This window comes from Mesoplodon mirus (assembly GCF_964341445.2).
Source record: "Mesoplodon mirus genome assembly, chromosome: 2".
Taxonomy (NCBI): Eukaryota; Metazoa; Chordata; class Mammalia; order Artiodactyla; family Ziphiidae; genus Mesoplodon; species Mesoplodon mirus.
The window spans coordinates 157595049-157614047 of record NC_138977.1 but is presented as its reverse complement, the minus strand read 5'-3'; the positions used below and the strand labels follow the sequence as shown (position 1 = coordinate 157614047).

The 18999-nt window shown below is 38.7% G+C and overlaps 1 protein-coding gene across 1 annotated transcript in view; it reads right to left on the bottom strand.

Moving 5' to 3' along the window:
* PPA2 (inorganic pyrophosphatase 2) overlaps positions 1-18999 on the bottom strand; it is a 163649-nt gene that overhangs the window by 119462 nt on the left and 25188 nt on the right. The window contains exon 2 of the mRNA XM_082611080.1: positions 2536-2593. Coding sequence (XP_082467206.1) covers positions 2536-2593 — 58 coding nt within the window. The remainder of the gene's footprint in view (positions 1-2535; positions 2594-18999) is intronic.

Genomic DNA, 18999 nt, shown 5'->3' with positions numbered 1-18999 from the left:
TAGCTTGCTGGTCATTGAGTGAAGCTGGGTGTTGGTGTTGAGATGGAGATCTCTGGAAGATTTTCGCCGTTTGATATTATGTGGAGCTGGGAGGTCTCTTGTGGACCAGTGTCCTGAAGTTGGCTCTCCCACCTCAGAGGCACAGCACTGACTCCTGGCTCCTCAATTTTGGATGATTTGTTGTCTATTCATGGATTCCACAGACGCAGGGTACATCAAGTTGATTGTGGAGCTTTAATCCGCTGCTTCTGAGGCTGCTGGGAGAGATTTCCCTTTTTCTTCTTTGTTCTCACAGCTCCCGGGTCTCAGCTTTGGATTTGGCCCCGCTTCTGCGTGTAGGTCGCCGGAGGGCGTCTGTTCTTCGCTCAGACAGGACAGGGTTAAAGGAGCAGCCTCTTCGGGGACTCTGGCTCACTCAGGCTGGGCGGGAGGGAGGGGCATGGAGTGCGGGGCGAGCCTGCAGCGGCAGTGGCCGGCGTGACGTTGCACCAGCCCGAGGCGTGCCGTGCGTTCTCCCAGGGAAGCCGTCTCTGGATCCCGGGACCCCGGCAGTGACGGGCTGCACAGGCTCCCGGAAGGGCGGTGTGGACAGTGACCTGCGCTCACACACAGGCCTCTTGGCGGCAGCAGCAGCAGCCCCAGCGTCCCACGCCCGTCTCTGGGCTCCATGCTTTCAGCCACGGCTCGCGCCCATTTGTGGAGCTCCTTCAAGCAGCGCTCTTAATCCCCTCTCCTCGCGCACCAGGAAACCAAGAGGGAAGAAAAAGTCTCTTGCCTCTTCGGCAGCTCCAGGGTTTTCCCGGACTCCCTCCTGGCTAGCTGTGGCGCATCAGCCCCCTTCAGGCTGAGTTCTTGCCGCCAGCCTGCCCAAAGCCCGAGCCTCAGCTTCCAGCGCCGCCCACCCCGGCGGGTGAGCAGACAAGCCTCTCGGGCTGGTGAGTGCCGGTCGGCACCGATCCTCTGTGTGGAAATCTCTCCGCTTTGCCCTACCCAGGTACGTGGGAAGTTTCTTGCCTTTTGAGAGGTCTGAGGTCTTCTGCCAGCGTTCAGTAGGTGTTCTGTAGGAGTTTTTCCACGTGTAGCTGTATTTCTGGTGTATCTGTGGGGAGGAAGGTGATCTCCGCGTCTTACTCTTCCGCCATCTTCCCCGGAAGTCTCTTCATTGTGGGTTTTATTTGTATTTCTTTAATGACCATGAAGTTGAACATTTTTTCCTGTGGGTTTTTTTTTTTTTTTTTTTTTTTTTTTTTGCCATTTGTAGATCTCTGGAAAAATGTCTATTCAAGTCCATTACCCATTGTTTGAATAGGTTATTTGTCTTTTTGTTGTTGAGTTGGATAAACAAGTTGTGGTATATACATACAAATGGATATTATTCAGCCATAAAAAGGAATGAAGTTCTGAAATATTCTACGAGTTGGACATCAAAAGCACTGATGCTAAGTGAAAGACATCAGACACAAAAGGTCTTGTGTTGTATGATTCCTTTTTTATGTTATATCCAGAATAGGCAAATCCTTAGAGATAGAAAAAAAAGATTAGTGGTTGTCAGGAGATTGGGGGAGGGAGGAATGGGGAGTGATTACTCAAAGGGTAAGTGGTGTTCTTCTGTAATGATGAAAATATTTCAAAACTAAAGAGGTGATGGTTGCACAATATTTTGTCTGCATGAGATGCCACTGAACTGTACAGTTTAAAATGGTTAAATGTATATTATGTCAATTTTACCTCAATTTTTAAAAAAGGGAAAAGTTAGGTCTAATAAGTTTGAAAATAAATGCTTTAGAGGTGCCTGACCATTTTTGTTCAATGGACCCTGCTAGCCACCTACGAGGCCTATGAAACTCTTCTCAAAATGGTGTTTGTAAATGCATAAAATAAAATACATAGCTAAAAAGGAAACCAATTACACTGAAATGCATTTACAAAAATATTTTAGAAAAAACATCGTGATCTAATAAGATACATGCTTCTTCACAGAAGCATTAGGTGAAATAGATCTAATAACTACCCTAATTTTGAAGTAGTGACAGATATAAATGATATTTAGAGACATCTGCAATATCCGAAAAATAATATAACAATTATATACCATTTCTATTGGAAGCAAAAATCATATATAATACTAACACTACTATAGGGTTTGTTGCCTACATTCATAAATACTAAATTTTAATTAAAGTAAGTGAAAATAAAGACATAATCTTTTTTTAAAAATCCAAGTTCATTGACCGCCTAAATTCTACCTCAGAATTGCTGGTGGTAAACATCTAGTAAAGGGAAGGGGCATATATTCTCTCCCCTTTGCCCTTAGGAGTAATTTGGTAGAAGTGGTTAAGAAGAGCTGGATAGAAGAATAGAGGACAAAGAAAAAAATATGTTGTTATATTGGATTCCTCTTTAAAACTGTCATGACTGAAGAGCAGATGAGACATCTGTCTGTCCTCTTTTTTTTTTTAACGTTTTTCTTTCCTATTTTACAAAAGATATTGATCCAAGTTTTGATGAAACAAATGGCCCAAGAAGCAGACTCACCCAGCAAGTAGAAACATAATTGGTTGAAAGATGAGAAATTAGTTTTATTCCCCTTTGTCTGAAAAAAAACAAAAAAAGTTGCTGTTGTTAACATGTAGAAATTCTTTTCTGAATGATCATATATATGTGAAAATAAGTCCATGTCCTGAGGCCCATACACCTCTTAAAAATAGAGTAGAAAACAATCAAGTTGTTTTTAACCAAGTCCCAGTGATGTGCAGAATACATCGATATTAAACTTTCAGTCTTTCTGGCTATTTACTAAATTGGATGTAATAAAATTTATCCATCATACAAGAATCACATGTGATTTAACTACGCATTGTTAAATGGCATGAAGAAATAGAAAGTTTTGCTTGATTAAGTATTATTACTGCTTCTAGGCTAAAATAATCATGAGAAATTTCAGTTCCAAATGACACATTATAAATCCCTTGTAATATTATAAATCTAGTAATCATAGTAATATTCTAATCCAATTCAAGGGTGAGCTACTAAATTGGTAATAATAGGTCCTGAACAAAATCTAATCAGACAACCCATTTTCTCTGTCCTCTTTCTAGATTTTCCCTTTAGGCCTTGAGCAGCGGGAATTAATTTTGTTTTTAAATGGCTTAACCATAGAACTTCTTTATTTTTTTCCTCTTTTATGTTATTCTAATTATATGGAATAACAGTTTTCCGATTGGATTCAAAAGAACCCTGGGTTCCAAAGGCAATTCCTTGAAATAAATTTAAAGTCACCCATTGCAAGAAAATATGGACAGGATTAATTTACATCAAACCTCATGCTCACACCACAAAAGAATCTCAGGGCCTAATAAAAGAATGCAGAATAGTTTCATGATTTCAGTTGATGATTCTTATATTAGAAACTCAGTAGCTGTGGAGTTTTCCTTGTTTGAAAATAATGTTTTTAGAAAGAGAACTCATCCTTTCTCTCCCTCCTTCATTCATTAACTAATATTTACTAAAGATGTACCATGTGTCAGGAACTATGATAGTAACTGGATGAAGAATGATGAAAAACTAGGAAAATCATTGCCCTTATGGTGTTTAGAGTCTGGTGAAGAATTCAGGCATAAACAAATAATCACATAAACCTATTACTAGGATTAAAAGCTGAGATAAGTGCTATGAAGGAAAATATAGGAAGCTATGATAGAAAATAATAGGGAGGCTTGATTTAGGTTGAAAATCAGGGAAGGCCTTGGTAAGGATGTGACATTTTAGTTGGTACCTAAAGGGTAAGTAGGAGAGAGCCAAGGGTAAAGTGACATAGGGAAGAGAATGTGCAAAGGTCCTGAGGCAACATTTGTCTGAAAAATATTTTCTGAGAAAACATTTGCCACAATATATGAAATATATATTTTTGGCAGGATAGATTCTCCAGGAAGTAGAACCTGAGACATAATATTTATTAGGAAGTGCCCTTAGGATCAATCCCTGTGAAGGCAGGGGGAGGATTCAGGATTGGGCCAAGGGAAAAGTCCAGTTGCAACACAGACCCAAACAGCTCTGGTTGACCACACAGGGAGATCTAGAGGTAAACTGGCCTGTCAGGATTGTCTCCTAGTGGGCCAGAATGGCTGGACCTTTATAACCTTCTGTCCTTCACGTCAGTCTTTGGGTGTAAGCTACTATGGTGAGAGTGTGACTTTGAGCTGGGTGGCTTTGCAGCTGACGCCATCCCTGAAGGACCTGACAGCCGAAGGCTCTCTGCCAATAGTACTTTCTGCAGCTGAGGCAACAAACCCCTCCTTGAAGGGGGAGTCTGGGGTGGGGGACATCTCCACATCCATCACAATATTCAATATTATAACAAGCTTTTACAAATCAATAAAAGACAACCCAATAACCAACAGAGTAGAAGACAAAAATAAGCAATTCACAGAAAAATCAAAAGTTATCAACAAATGTATAAAAACATGCTCAGCCATTGTTAGCAACAAGGAAAATGCAAACTAGAATGAGAAGCCCTTTTGTTTTGTTGTGCATTGCATTGTCAAGAGTTTAATGATGATAATACCCATAGCAGATGAAGGTGTGGTTAGTTACACTGCTGCTCACCCCGGGATTCCTGAACAATGGTCCCTCTCAACGTGATACACCTTCCTCAGTGAAGGAGCATCCCTGTTAGATAGTGTATCAGAGTTTGCAGTAACCAAGGTGAATTTCCACCCTAGGTTGGGGCAGGGGGAAGAGGAAAATTAAACTGTTAAATGGACTGATTCACTTAACTGTCTCTACAGTCCACAGGAAAAGCAAGCAGAAAATTTTATAGGGGTTCATCATAAAAATATCTCAGTTTCTAGCCTTCTATCCTGAGGTTCAGCTATTTTGGGGCGCGAAGTTATAATTTTTGTTTGTTTGTCCAAGAAAGAACTTACCTGTGTTTATGTATATGTTAATAAATGTAGAGAAAGATGTGGAAAGACATCTCTGAAGCTTATTTCTGAGTAGCAGTAGTAGTAGTCATTGTTGTTACAATAGCATGTATCATTTTAGTATTTTTAAAAGGCTTTAGGTGATCTTGCAGCAAAAGTAATGCCTCCCACTATAGTAACGCATTTTCTGAGCCCTCCAATAGCTAACAATTTTCAGAGATTCATCCAACCCCTATGTGGACAGTATCTCTCTCTCTTTCTCTCTCTTTTTTTTTAATAAGCCTAAGACATTAAGAATCACCATCACTCTGACTCCCTCCCCTTCCAAAAAAAAAAAAAATTAGGCAGAAAGAAAGCAAAGGAAGAAGATAGGACAAAAAACAGCCCACGGGCCTCCCTGGTGGCGCAGTGGTTGAGAGTCCGCCTGCCGATGCAGGGGATACGGGTTCGTGCCCCGGTCTGGGAGGATCCCATATGCCGCGGAGCAGCTGGGCCCGTGAGCCATAGCCGCTGGGCCTGCGCGTCCGGAGCCTGTGCTCCGCAACGGGAGAGGCCACAACAGTGAGAGGCCCGCATACCGCAAAAAAAAAAAAAAAACAGCCCACATTGGATGGATCACAGTGGGTAACAGAGGAGAGTAGTAAACAGATCATGAAGAGCCTTATGGGTCATTTTAAAGATTTTGGAATTTATCTTAAATACAGTGGGAACCCAATGAGGTGTTTTAAGCAGGGGATGCCGTGATTCAATTTGTTTTATAGCTATCACCTTGGTTGAAGTGTGGCCAATCAACTAGAGGGGTGCAAGTATAGCACCTAGGGGTCTGATTAGGAGGCCAATGGAAGAATCCAAGCAAGAAACAATGGGAATAGTGGGAGTGGCAGCAAAAATGGTAGAAAACACAAGGCTCTCCTGTGGTCCTTTTCTCTAGGAAAGGTAGAGAAGCTGAAATAGGAAAAGATTTCCAGAGTGGAGGAGACAAATCCAGCACACAGCAAGATGGGAGAGTCTGAGAGAAAGAAGGACAAAGATGACTGGACATGGAGGGGAAGAAAGGAACTAAGAACTGTGCATCTGAGGAAGAATAAGGCAAAACATAACATGGGAAAAAAAGTTAGGAAAATGAGTGGGGCTATAATTTGGAGGCCATAAAACAGTAGTGATCTATATCTCTGAGCACCAATTAATAAAAAATTAAAATGATTGTGCACTTTTCTAAAAAGCTAAATATTATATCTCTTTAACTTTTTAATTAGGAAAACCAATATCTGCCGCTATGCTTAAGCAGGTTTCAGTTATTTTCCTGTTATTGAAAAAATATCTCTTTTGTTACAAAATATCAAAGTTATGTAACATCTGCTCAGTGGTGCTTGGTGTGATGCAGCATATTTGAACAGAATTTGTAGTTGAGGAAGATAGTTCTGAAGCTAGTTTATTGTATCTTTCTTGACTTACCTTCTAAGCTACTTAAAAAAATGTTTCTTCTCATAGAGACAATATTGTATTCTTTAAGACAAGGGACTTTTCCATTGCAAACAAGATAAATACTAATACCTCTAACACAAAGAAGAATGACTTAATTAAATTAAAAGACAATCAGAGTTATAAATTTTGTGGAATGAATGACTCTCTGCAGCCTCATCTGGGTCTCACATTAGAAGCCCCTCAAGGAGAGATCTACTTGAGTTTAGCATCTGTACTCTCTAAGGATCTGGAACAAGGCAGCAGCAATTGTACATCCTATTCATGCTATGGAAACCAGCATCATTTATCAGAGCCATTTGTGGGTCCTGTGTTCCCCAGCCCTTCTCAAATAAGACCAATCAGGGCTTATAACTTTCAGGCTAATGTCAAAAATATCCTCCTTATCTTCTGGACCAGCCAGTGGCTCAGTCAAAAATGGCCTGTGGGCTGTCTGAACTGTTTAGGACTGAGTTTGGCCTCATTTGAAAGAGGGCAATGGGGAGTGGATAACTGAAGTTAAGTGGAGGCCTTTCCCATAAAGTCAAGCAGACTATAAGCCACCAAAAAATCTCTGATAGCTGTTCACTACCTTTCAGGTTTGAGAAGAAATGAGCATGCAATGTTCTTTGGTGATCTTTTTAGGACCGTATGCAATCAGCTAGACTGTTAATCCAGTGCATGATCCTAGTATATATACTTTTAAAAGCTTTCACCTAATTTTATTATGTATGCTTATAAAATATATCATTCCTATTATAAAAAATATATAACATATAGAATAATATTTATTATATATAATTTTATTTTAAAATCTTTTTCTTTTACATTTTCTCTCTCTTAGAACATTTTTTTTAACTTTACTCTAAGTGAAAATAATATCAATATTACCTAAGTAGTCTGCTCAGAGTTTTCTTGGCTGACTTTGATGGCACAGTGCTATCCACTTTAATCACAGATAAATAAGGTTTCCCTAGAGAAAGCCAACTACTACCATATGTCTTTAAGAAAGAAACTGCTGGTAACTGATTAGCCCTATTTGCTGAAATCATTTTCCTTCTTATTAATTATTTTTGCTTTAGTGACTGAGAAACAATTTGCTTTTTGTAAGTTAAAAAAAAACAAAACTTCAGAAGTAATACTTAAAAATAACTTCCCATTCACTATCACCAAGATTATAAAAGGAAAAAAACACATATAAGTAAGAATAGCAAGGTAACTTAACCTTGAGAAGATGAATATAGAGGTGACTGAACTAAGGTGCTTTTTATGTAACTTTTGGAAATCTACAGCTGGTCCTTACCTGCAAATACAATTATTTCACTTAATTACTACTGGCTTTTTTTTTTTTTTAAACTGATCACCAGTAAAATTCAAATTTCCCCATCTTAGAAAGGAAGCTTGAGTCTTTCCTCAGACACTGGACAAGAGTGATGATGATAAACTTTTAATCCTATTTTTAAACAAACATTCAAATGAACATTTTCCCTTATTTGCAGCCATCATATGGTTATTTCAATTCCCCTGCCTTTGCTTAAAACACTTTCAGTAATCTTTTCTTAGAAAAGTCATTCAGACCAGGTTACCAGTTACTTTGAAAATATCCGTCTTATCATACCATGATGATATCTCATTTCAGACCCCAAAATGCTATTACTCAGTGAAATCATAAGTCCTTTCCCTGCTTCGAATGACTCTTTTCAAAAGTCAAATTATTCAGAGGACAAAAATTTGTCATTATTGAGAATATTCCAAAGAGAATGTCATAGGCACTGAAGAAAAAAGACAAGAATACCCATAGACAGTTGTCCTTTCAAATTTTCAAAACATCTTCAAGTCTCTCATCTCATTTATTCTTTATGACTTTCTTTAGGTATTATTAATCCCAAATGGGGAAGAAACTGAATGCTGAAGAAGTCATTCATTCATTCATTTGATAAATATTATGTGATGCTTACTATTGGCCAACACTGGAAGATCAGAGAATATGTCTAAAGTTACACGGCTGATAAGTGCCAAACCAGAACTACAGCACAAGTCCAATTTTCTGCTATATCATAATGCCTGTGGTAGATGATATATTCCAAAATATAAAAATCACCAACAATATCTGTTATCTCACATGCTCTAGAAGCTTGCTACTGCCCTGTCAAGAAGTGAAGTTGAAATAGAGAATTATCCTTCCTTTGAATCCAGACCAGCTGTGATGCACTTGTAACTAATAGAATACAGTGGCAGAAGTAAAGTCACATTGCCTTCCAAGGCTATAAGCTAGAATATCTGCTCTTAAAGTCTTGCTTTTAAAGTAAGCAGTCCATGTGCCCTGAGGCCACCATGCAGTAAGGAACTCAAACTAAGTCTTATAGTAAGACTACATGGTCAGGCCATGAGAGCAAGATACCCAGCCAGCCACCATCGGCTTCAACACTCCCTCTGTTCCAACCCTAGCCATCATCTGACTGCAACTGCATGAGAAACTTTTTCTCAGTTCCTAATCCAGAGTAATAATTAACCAGAACACTATCACTTGGAAAATCGAAAACAGTTGTGATAACTGTCTGCATGGCAGATTGCATGAACTGCTCCAAATTCTTTATCCCTCCCTGTATCCATGTCTTCTCTCACGTGTTTTTGTGGTTCTCCAGACAGAGTATATCGCCTACCAGCAGAAGCATGGAAAATTGATTATTGTTGTTTTAAACCATAGAATTTTAGGGTGATTTGTTTTGCAGGAGTGGTTAATTGATACACCAACATTTTTTTGGAAAATATATATCTTCTCAAGACAAGCAAAAAATAAAAATATGTACTATTATGTATAAGGTCTAACTTTTTTTTTGAAAAAATCAGCCTTCTCTTACAGCCATAATTCACTAATCCTGTGTTTTAGAAAGTGTGTCTGGAGTTACCTGGGGTGTGACTCCTGTCTATGCTGTTCACAAGCTGCTTAACCTGGGCAAGATTTGAACCTCTCTAAACTCAGTTTCCTCATCTATAAAAAGGGAATAATAGGACCTACCACAAAGGATTATGGAGAGAATTAAATGAGATAATCCACAGTGTTAGTTTCATGCTTTTGTTACAAGTAACAGGACTACAACTCAAACTAATCTAAGCAAAAATGGAAATTAGTTGACAAGATATCTCATACAGTAGAAGGAAATATTGAACAACTGAGCCACAAGGATGCAGCTGGTCCTTGAAAACAATTGAAGCTCATATCTTTGAATAAGTCCAGGACTCTTGCTCTCTACCCAAATTTTCCCCCCATTTTTCTTGACATATCAGTTTTCTTCTTCCTTACCAGCTTCTCTGGAAAACAGAACCATGGCTGCTAATTTCTCCTGAGTTTGAGATTTTGTGCTCCCCACTGCCATATTCTCTCTGCTCCTAAATTCAGAATTCTCAGTGATGGGCTCTAATTGGATGTTCTTGAGTCAGGTGACCTACCTTGAACCAACCAACTGTGGTCAAGGGGCATGGTCTGTAAGATGGCATCTCTTGTACATACTACATGACAGAGAGAGGAGAATAGTAGATTCCATTAGAAAGAGGCACTAGGCCCAGAAAAGGTGGGAGTGGTGGTAAAAGAATTCCTTCAATGGCTACTTTATATGCAAATCATTTGTCACAGTGGCTAGTTTATGGTAAAAGCAGAACATATATTACCATCTTTTGAATGATTCAACATTGTCAATAATCATCACTGAGTACATTGTCTAATATCCATATGCCTAATTTATAACCCATGATTGCAAAGCAGCCTAATATTAGTTTCTACTGATATTCACCTTCCGCTCAAGTGTTATATAGCACATTAATAGACCTTTCTTGATAAAGTATGATTTGGACAAGTCAGTGAAACCTTAGGATTTTTCTGTTTTTCTGAGGCACGGTTGGCTAAAATTCCCTTTACAGGCCTTGTGATAGTAACTTTCATGTATCAACTTGACTAGGGTTAAGGGATGACCAGATAGCTGGTAAAACATTATTTCTCCATGTGTCTGTGAAGGCACTTCAGGAAGAGATTAACATTTGAATCAGTAGACTGGGTAAAGAGGATGGTCTCACCAGTGCAGGTGGGCATCAACAAATCTGCTGAAGACCTGAATAGAACAGAAAGGCAGAGGAAGGGTGCATATGCTTTCTCTGTTTGAGCTGGGACTTTATCTTCTCCTGCCTTTGGATGGGCCTTCTGATTCTGACTGGGGCTTAAGCCATCAGCATCAGAATTCTCAGGTCTTTGGGTTTAGACTGGAACCACACCACCAGCTTGCAGATGGCAGATCGTGAGACCTCTTAGCCTCCATAATCATATGAGCCAGTCCCTCATAAAAAATCTCTCTCTATATATCTGTATCCTATTGGTTCTGTTTCTCTGGAGAACCCTGACTAATACAGACCTGACGTACCTTTTATCACAGAAACAAATGAAATTAGCAAAGAGTGTCTTGTGTCTATTCTACTTAAATAAATCACACTAAGCTCTCTGTACACATGACTTAGAAGGTAAATTATACATATTGCAATAAAACAGATCATATACTAGAAGATGTATCTTTCTACATAACATACTCAGAAAAAAATTAAAGAAAGAAACTTGCCCTTTTTCCAACTTAAAAAATTGTGGGGAAAATTCCCAAGTGATAAACTTCTATACTCCAAACAGTAGCAAGTAAACAAAAGGTCCTCAAATGATCAGACTTCACTCCTATCCTTTTTCCCCTCTTAGAAAAACAGATGTTATAAATAACAAGCAGTTTTTAAATATCACCTTCCCCTGAGGAAATCTTGGTCACCTTGGCTAGTTCTCTCCAAGAGGTGGATAAAGAGAAGATAATGTAATATTCAGAACTTTGGTGACCCAGGACCCAACTTTTCTGCCCTTCTCCTTTCACTTTGAGTTGGATAGGACTTTTCTCTGAGAGCCAATTTGGGGATAATCTGAAACTCAGGTTTTGTAGGGATTATACCTTTAGCTGTTCATTTAGAACCTTGAAAGATTTTTCTGCCCTTCCTTCCTGAATATTAGAATTACATCAGCATGGAAAGGTAAGTTTCTTCCAGTCAGAGAAACTTATAGAGGATCTTCAGGAAATAGATGGAGTAGACATTAATCGGGGTGATTATCTGGTTCACAATGATCTTCCCAGTCATCAGTGTCTGATGCTCCTCTTCTCTGGGGGACTGATTCTTCTGTCCCCACTCTCACTCTAGCATATGGTCCAATGCAAGTTATGTGATCTTGTCTCCAGGGTTACAAGAAGCCAAACGTGGGCTCATGACTCAAGCAGGCCAATCAGAGTCCTTCCCTGACATTGTTAAAACTTGAGCAGTAAGTAATAAATATGCGAGTCCAGGGTCATACCCCACCACTCCACAATATGAAGAAACATGTCCGCAAACATGAGCAGCAGAAACAGCAAGAGGCACAGAGGCAGTCTTAATGGTATTTGAATGCTTTGTTCCAGTTATTGAAATTCCTAGAGCTCCTCTACAAGTCTAATTTGTTTTTTGAAAAATCAGCCTTCTTATCTTACAGCCATAATTCCATAATCTATATTTGGAACCTGGAACCTATATTTGGAACCAACCTTCCAAGAGGTGGTTGTTCATCTTATATTGGCTTTGGGAGTTTCACTAGTACCCTGCCAATACACCCTCTTTATTACCCTAGATTTAGTTACATTTCTGTCACTTGCAATCGAGTCCTGACTTCCTAGAAAGCAAGTGGCTGTCATTGAGTCAAACAAGCAGTGTCAAGGTTCAGAGGGTTCAGAACCCCCAATTTTTTCCCCTGTCACACCTATTAGCCTTAGTGAAGTCAGGCATCACACCCACATATCTGACCACCTGCACTGTCTAATCTAACATGAATCTTAAGGTCCTCTGTCTATAATCAGCAACTTGTTTCATAAGAGGAGAATGATTTGCCTTCTGGGTTTTTCCCCTTAAAAATGTTGAAGTCATTCTTCATTTCAGCCCTTTCACCACTTCATTGTTTAGGGACTTTAATTTCTTGGAAGAGTTCTCAAGATGATGTGCACTCTTCCAAAAGTTTTTGTTCACTGTGATCTGAATTTTTGTGTCTCCCCTAAATTCATATGTTGAAATCCTAATGCCTGATGTGATGATATTAGGAAGTGGGGCCTTTGGGAGGTGATTAGGTCATGATTGTGGAGCCCTCATGAATGGGATTAGTGTCCTAATAAAAAAAAAGACTCCAGAGAGCTCCCTATCCCCTCCCACCATGTGAGGACACGGTGAGAAGGCACTGGATATGAACCAGGAAGAGGGCTGTCACAAGAACCCAACCCTGCTGTGCCTTGATCTTGGACTTCCCAGCCTCCAGAACTGTGAGAGAGAAATATCTGTTGTTTATAAGCCACCCAGTCTGTGGTATTTTGCTACAGTAGCCCAAACGCACCAAGACACCAATCATCACCCAAAACAAAACTAATAGATATGCATTTTTCTCCTCAGAGATCTGAGCAATCTTTTGATTTTTGTTTCTCAGCCAGGAGTATCTGTGGGAAGAAAATAAATGTTTATATTCTCTTTCCAGAGCCCCAAGCCTGTCTGAGGAGCCTACTGACCAAGGATAAAGGAAATTATTTGTCCCCAGTCTCTGCAACTCTGCTTGTGGGGATGTGGACTTATTTTGTAGAAGGGGGTGGAGGATGAGGGAGGTGGAGAAAGGTAGGGATAGAATTACATCTGTATCAAATGTAGTTCTGCAAATATGAACTGGTCAGTGCCTTCCAACAGCTCTGCTTTGATTTTGCAGTCTGAAAGCCAGGAATGTTATCTCCCTCATTGATTTCTGCTAATCAGGAGACTTCTAGAGGCAGGGAGGGGGAGACTCCAATATTTATAAAAATTAGATCTCTTCATTCTGACTACTTAGGGATGAGTAAGTAGCCATAGTTCACAAGTGATTAATATTGTTGCTCCAAATGAGACTGATTTTTCCAAACAATGTTCCATAAAACCTTGTCTTGTGTTTCCCTGCAGGAGTCTCTCAACTTTTTGCACATTTATAATGCTATTTTCTCCTTTCTGTTGATGTGATATCAAAAACTTGACATGTAACTTTCAGCATTTCCCCATGTTACTGAAACCAGCCCCTTTGCTGTAAGGCTTGCTATCCCCAGAGGAGACATTTAGGCACCAGATTCTTTGTGCTTCAAACAGTCTGACACATAGCAGACTCAACAAAAATTTAGCAATGAATGAATTTTAAGACCATATATGATTCTTAATGCCAGAAAGAAGCCCAAAGGAGAGAAATCAGGGGTGTTTATGGCTTGTTTTAGTGTCAATCGGGGTCAGTCCTTTTTGAGTCACAGACCCATTTCAGAATCTGATGAAAGCTATAGACCCTTTCCTCCACCAAGTGCACAATATATATAAATTTGCTTAAAATTTTAGGTTGTTCACTGACCTAAGTGTCTGTGGTCTTTGCATTAAGAATTTCTGTTAAAGTAGAATATTAAATATTAGAAAAAATATTCATAATCATTGGGGAATGACTTTGGGGCTAATCTGTGCTCAGACGTCATCAATTCTTTCTAGCTTATTGTTATGATTTAACTGAACTAAGTACTCTTTAAACAGTCATTTCAAAAAGGAAAAGAGTCTTCTGTATTGAGCAGTGAGCAAAAAAGAAAACATAGAAAGGTTATGGTTCCTCCTCCCTATGGACTTCCACTCCTGGTCCCAATTTGGAAGACTCTCAGCATATCCATACCCTCAAGCCAGATATGACCGTCAAGATATGTAATGTTAATGACCTTCTGATAATAAAACTTTACCATCTGAATCTGAACATTTATATGGACTGTGCCCTTTATTATTTTAAGGGTAGGATGAGATGAAGAGAACAAAATATTTCACGGAGAAAAATCCCTGATATACCTGCTGATATCTGTTTTATGTTCATTTATATTAAAGTTCAATAACCCTAATCTATACTTAAATAAAAAGTCTTCTTTAGTATTATGCTTTGGTATATCTCTGTCTCTCAAGAACCAGGAAGAAAATAAGATGATCTAGAATTATGGCCACAAACCTTTAAAACTAAAAGGTATAGGTCATCTAACCTGACACTTTGTTTCACAAATGAAAAAACTGAGACACAGAGAGGTCAAAGTAACCTTTCCAAGATCTCTATAACTTTTCCAAGTTCTCCGTAATGGATTCTTTACTCTCTTCTTGTTGAGAAATTATTCATCCACACATGACCAGGTGTCATTGTAATTCCTCTCAGTAGAGTAGGTGGAAGTATATTCTTCCATCACATTGACGTTGAGCTTGGCTATGTGACTTTCCAATAAAATATTAGCTTAAATTTTAAATGTGTTTGCCTGATTTGGTTTATCCTCTTGCACTTCTGCCATTGCATCATTAGAAATAGATAGGCAGCCACTGGACCCAGATGATGACAACATGTGGAGCACAGCTGGAGTCTAGAGTCCAGGCAAGCCCAGCCAAACATCATCATGTCCAAGATCAGATGAATAGCAGCCCACATGCCAATTCATAAGCAAGAAAAGTCTTTGCTGTTTTAAGCCACTGAGATATTGAGGGCTATCTGTTATACAGTACTATCACAGTGAAAAATCAGATTAATACAGTCTCATAAAAGATCAACAAAGGTAGAATATTCAAATATTTTTTTCAAATTGAATTGGCTGCAATTTGATTCATATGCATATAATAGAAAAACTCAAATAACAATGGCTTAATCAAAAGTGAATTTTACTTTCTTCAGTAAGTGCAGTCTAGAGTCAGGCAATTCACACTAATCGTTTAGTGATTCTCTGCTGTCATTAGGCTCTTTCCTGTGCATGACTCTACCATCCTCAGGATATGACCCTAGTCTTAATGGCCTAAAATTGCTAGGAGAGCTTCTGCATCAAAGACAGGAAGAAGACTGGGGAATAAAAGGAAGAATGGTACATGCTCTCTTTTTTAAGGAGACTTCCTAGAATTTCCACAGAATCTCTGCTGAGATTTTATAGTCCAGAACTAAGTCAAATGAACATACCTAGATGCAAAGGAGACTGAAATACAGTCTTTTAGCTAAATAACAATGTGCAAGCAAAAATTACAGGGTTCTATTGCCAAAAAGAAGGGGAGAATAGATACTTTGTGGCAACTTCTGTCATAATGGACAAATATCTGTTGCCCTATAGGAAGTGCCCAGTAAATGTTATATGGATGACTGACTGAAAATATTAATTTTCATGATCTAAATTACCAAAAGTGAAAAATTTTTTTTTAATTTATTTATTTAATTTATTTATTTTTGGCCGCGTTGGGTTTTTGTTGCTGTGCACGGGCTTTCTCTAATTGCGGTGAGCGGGGGCTACTCTTCGTTGTGGTGTGCGGGCTTCTCATTGCGGTGGCTTCTCTTTTTTTTTTTTTTTTGCGGTATGCGGACCTCTCACTGTTGTGGCCTCTCCCGTTGCGGAGCACAGGCTCCGGACGCGCAGGCCCAGCGGCCATGGCTCACGGGCCCAGCCGCTCCGCGGCACGTGGGATCCTCCCGGACCGGGGCACGAACTCGCGTCCCCTGCATTGGCAGGCGGACTCTCAACCACTGCGCCACCAGGGAAGCCCAAAAGTGAAAATTTGATTATGCAATTCATTTAAAATTTGTTTTCTTGTAAAATGATGCTTTACTATGCATTATAAAGTTTTGCAATTTCATTCAGTAAAAAGTACTAGGCATTACAGTGTGTAAAGCACTGTGCTTAGATCTGCTGGAATTCAGACAAGAAGAAGACACCATCCCAAGCTGCATGGAAATTCGACTTTAGAGGAAGCTATTGAGACAGAACCATTGGGTTAACAAGCTATATGGGATGCTTTTCTTATAAACTATCAGCTTTCTATCTCAGGATTCTGGTCTCTTCGCTTTTCTTTCTGAGGACTTTCTCCAATGTTACCGAAGCTTAGTCAGCCCATTAGTAGGATAACCCAGAACTTCCTGGAATTTAATTCTTTATGTTTACAAAGGGGTTATTCTATGCATTGTAGGATTATTCTGTTTATCATTAGGTTTAACTGAAGAGATTGAGTTACTCAAAAGCCTTCAATTTATAACAGATAAATTGAATAGATATTCAAAAGTTAAAAATTAATTGAAGTGCAGGCTCATGAAAAGATGCTCAACATCACTAATTATTAGAGAAATGCAAATCAAAACCACAATGAGATATCACCTCTCAAGAGTCAGAATAGCCATCATAAAAAGTCTACAAATAACAAATGTTGATGAAGATATGGAAAAAAGGAACCCTTGTATATAGTTGGTGGGAATGTAAACTGGTGCAGCCACTATGGAAAACAGTATGGAGATTCCTCAAAAAACTAAAACTAAAACTACCATATTATCCAGACATTCCATTCCTGGCTATATATCTGGAAAAAAATTGAAAACACTAATGCAAAAAGATACATGAACCCCAATGTTCATAGCAGCATAGTTTACAACAGCCAAGACACAGAAGCAACACAAGTGTCCATCAACAGATTTGTGGATAAAGAAGATGTGCTTCACACACACACGCACGCGTGCATGCACACACACACACACAATGGAATATTACTCAGCCATTAAAAAGAATGAAATTCTGCCATTTGCAACAACGTGGATGGACCTAGAGAGTATTTTGCTTAGTGAAATAAGTCAGACAAAGACAAATACTGTATGTTATCACTTATATGTGGAATCTAAAAGTAAAACAAATGAATGCATATAACAAAACAGAAACAGACTCACAAATATAGAAAGCAAACTAGTGGACACAAGTGGGGAGAGAGAAGGAAGGGAGGGGCAAGATAGGGTAGGGGACTAAGAGATACAAACTACTATGTATAAAATAGATAAGCAACAAGGATATACTTATACTGTATAGCACAGGGAAATATAGCCATTATTTTATAACTTTAAATGGCATATAATCTATAAAAATATTGAATCACTATGCTGTATACCCAAAATATAATATTGTAAATTAATTATACTTCTATAAAAAATTAAAAAAACAAAAAATTAAAAAATTAATTGAAGTGTATAATAAAAGTCACAACAAAAATTATGAATATACAGAGCTGTTTTTAATTTTATTTATTTAAATAAACAGAGAGTATTAATATATGGATGTTTGTCTATCTCCTCTGAATGTGGGACCATAATGTAATAACCCAGACCAGATTTGCCAGCCCACAATAAATAACTAGAAAACTGGATAAAATATAAGAAAAAGTGTTTTCAGACATGGGATAACAGGAACAGTAGATCTATTATCTCTGATATAGGAGAGAAACAAATGAGATGAGCCCTACAATTACCTGGCTTTTTGCCTGAAGACATTCCACTTGGTTGTACTGATAGGGGGATCGCAAGCAAAGCACAGAGATCTCACTGAGCTGAGGAAACTTTCTCAACCTGATAAAGGGCATCAATGAAGATTCAACACTTTCCCTTGAAGATCAGGAACATGACAAGAATGTCTCCGCTTTCTCTACTTTTCTTTCTTTCTTTTTTTAAAAAATATTTATTTATTTATTTGGCTGCACCAGGTCTTGGTTGTGGCTCGTGGGATCTTTAGTTGCGGCATGCGGGATCTAGTTCCCTGACCAGGGATTGACCCCCGGGGCCCCCTGCATTGGGAGCATGGAGTCTTAACCACTGGACTACCAGGGAAGTCCCCCTCTACTCCTTTTCAACATTTACTGGAGATCCTAGCCAGTGCATTAAGCAAGAAAAGAAACAAAAACCACAGAGATTGCAAAGAAAGAAATAAAAACTCTATTTATAAGAAAACTGATCATATGCATACAAAATCTTAAAGAATCTAAAAAAAACTTACTTGCTAATGAGTGGTTTTAGCAAGGTCCCCAAATCAGAGCAAAAATCAGTTACATTTCTATATATTGACAACAAACAATTGGAAATATAAATCATAAAACATTTCCATTACAAAAGTATCAAAAACCATGAAATTTTTAGGGAATAAATATAACAAAATATGTGCTTGCATATATGTTTACTGAAAACCACAGAACATTGCGGAGACAAATTTTAAAAGACCTGAATAAATGGAGGAATATATGATGTTCATTTATTGGAAGATCCAACGCTGTTAAAATGGCAATTCTCCCAGTATCTAGATTAATTTATAGATTAAACTAATCCAAATCAAATCCCAACATGTTGTTTTGGCAGCAACTGACACACTGATTATAAAATCTGTATGGAAATGCAAAGGACCTAGAATAATCAAGTAATTTTGTAAAGGAAAAACAAAGTTAGAGGACTAAGATTTATTATAAAAAAAATTAACCAGTGGAGCTTGGGAAGATGGCGGAAGAGTAAGACACAGAGATCACCTTCCTCCCCACAGATACATCAGAAATTCAACTACACGTGGAACAACTCCTACAGAACACCTACTGAACGCTGACAGAAGACCTCAGACCCCCCAAAAGGCAAGAAACTCTCCACATACCTGGGTAGGGCAAAAGAAAAAAAGAATAAACAGAGACAATAGGATAGGGACGGGACCTGCACCAGTGGGAGGGAGCCGTGAAGGAGGGAAGGTTT